The sequence below is a fragment of the Tupaia chinensis genome, unplaced genomic scaffold (genome assembly GCF_000334495.1).
Source record: "Tupaia chinensis unplaced genomic scaffold, TupChi_1.0 Scaffold000159_1, whole genome shotgun sequence".
In the NCBI taxonomy this organism is placed as follows: Eukaryota; Metazoa; Chordata; class Mammalia; order Scandentia; family Tupaiidae; genus Tupaia; species Tupaia belangeri.
Window position 1 is genome coordinate 6,387,336 of NW_006159630.1, and position 1,693 is coordinate 6,389,028.

The 1,693-nt window shown below is 57.8% G+C and overlaps 1 protein-coding gene across 1 annotated transcript in view; it reads right to left on the reverse strand.

Annotated features, from left to right (window-relative positions):
- Positions 1-1,693, reverse strand: part of MYO15B (myosin XVB) — a 42,485-nt gene that overhangs the window by 25,875 nt on the left and 14,917 nt on the right. The window contains exons 20-23 of the mRNA XM_027770814.1: positions 979-1,056; positions 658-767; positions 529-574; positions 298-422 (exon numbers count right to left, since the gene is read on the reverse strand). Of these exons, the coding sequence (XP_027626615.1) occupies positions 298-422; positions 529-574; positions 658-767; positions 979-1,056 (359 nt within the window). The remainder of the gene's footprint in view (positions 1-297; positions 423-528; positions 575-657; positions 768-978; positions 1,057-1,693) is intronic.

A 1,693-nucleotide genomic window follows, 5' to 3' on the forward strand; every position in this document is an offset into this window, starting at 1 on the left:
GCCGCCGCTGTCTCTGGTGCCCTCCACCTCCTTCCTGTTGGCCCAGCTCTGCCCTGGCCCTGCGCTCCCTCCCCATCCCACTGACTCAGCCCACACTAGAACGTGGGCACCTTCCCTGGGCAGACACTGCCCCGTTGCTGGTCCCCTCTCTGGCATCAGCCAGGAGAGGGCTTCTGGTGGAGAGGGGGCAGTGAGGCCTGAAAGGGGAAGATGGTGGGTGCCCAGGGAAGCCTGACAGCGGGTCATCTGCACCCAGGAGGAGCCTGAGGCTGCCGTGGGCACCCACCCTGGACCTACCTGCTCAGGAAGACCTGGAAGGGTAGGCGCACGGGGAAGTTGGCAGCGCGGGTGCCTACGGCCTCCATGACGCCTGCCTGGCGCAGTTGCTCTGCCACGTGTCCCACGTCAAAGAGGCCTGGGAGCTGCGGCCGAGCCCAGAGACAAGCGCTGGGGTTGAGGGCCTCAGGCCACGGGGGATTCCAACAGGGCGGGATGAGTTGGGAGTGCCTGGGGACCAAGGGAGCTTACCTTCCCGGGGTTGGGCTTGATGCACTGGATGAAATAATTGTGGCCCCTGATGGGTGAAAGGGGGGTCACCTGGGCATAGGCCAGCCTCCCCAGCTCCCAGAGGTCAGGTGTGGGAGGCATCGTTCTTACCTGCCCAGTCGGGTTATGAGGTCTCCCAGGGACTGCTGGAAGCGAGAGGCCAGCGTGGCTTTGCCACCCCCAGATGGGAACTCTGCTTCCTGGAACAGGCTGCCCACCAGCTGTGGGCAAAGGGGCCTGAGCCTGGGGCATCCTGGGCCCACCCATCTGCCCCCACAGCCCTGGGGAACCTCAGCGACCAGGCCCTGGTAAGCTCCGCTCACAGTCCAAGGTGCCAGGCTTGAGGGACAGCCCCTTGGGCAAAAGTGTCCTGGGGAGAAGGATGGGACCAGAGGACAGCGTGGAGGGGCAGGCTGGGGGCAGGCCAGGCACCTGCAGCTGGCTCTGGTCAAGCATTTCCACCACAGCAGCGTCCAGGTGTTCCCGATTTCTGTTTAGAAACTTGTGAACCTGTAGGGTCAGCAGGTGGAATGGTGGTTAAGCTGCTGGACTCCACACGACTGAGGTCCTGGACCTGGGGGCTTGAAAATCACTCTGGGTGTGTGTGCATGCCCAAAATCCCAGGAGGAGAAGGATTGCAGCATGGCCATATTCCCCCGGGGGGTGATTTCTCACTTTCCCTCTCTCTCTCCCTGGTGAACTCACACGCCATATGGCAAAAACCTAAAAAAAAAAAAAAAAAACGGAAAAAAAAAAAAGGAAAGAAACAGCCACCCCCCCTCCCATAAAAACTCCACGAGGGTTGTTGACCGGAATTGCCCTACTTTTCTAGATTAACTGGAAACAACTGATGATAGTAAGCCTTCCAAACTGGAACGTGGTTTGTCTCTCTGTTTTTAAATTGTTTTATTTATATATTTAATTTTTGCTATAGGGCACATGTGATTGCCATGAGCTAAGGAGATAGAAAGTGAGAAATCACCCCTGGGGGGATGGCCACGCTGCAATCCCTTCTCCATTCTCTTTTCGAGATCTTGGGCACATACGCACGTGTGCCCAGCGTGAATTTTAAGCCACCAGGTCTGGGACTTGAACCATGGTCGACTATATGGGAGTCCAGTGATGTAACCATTATGTCATCTGTTGG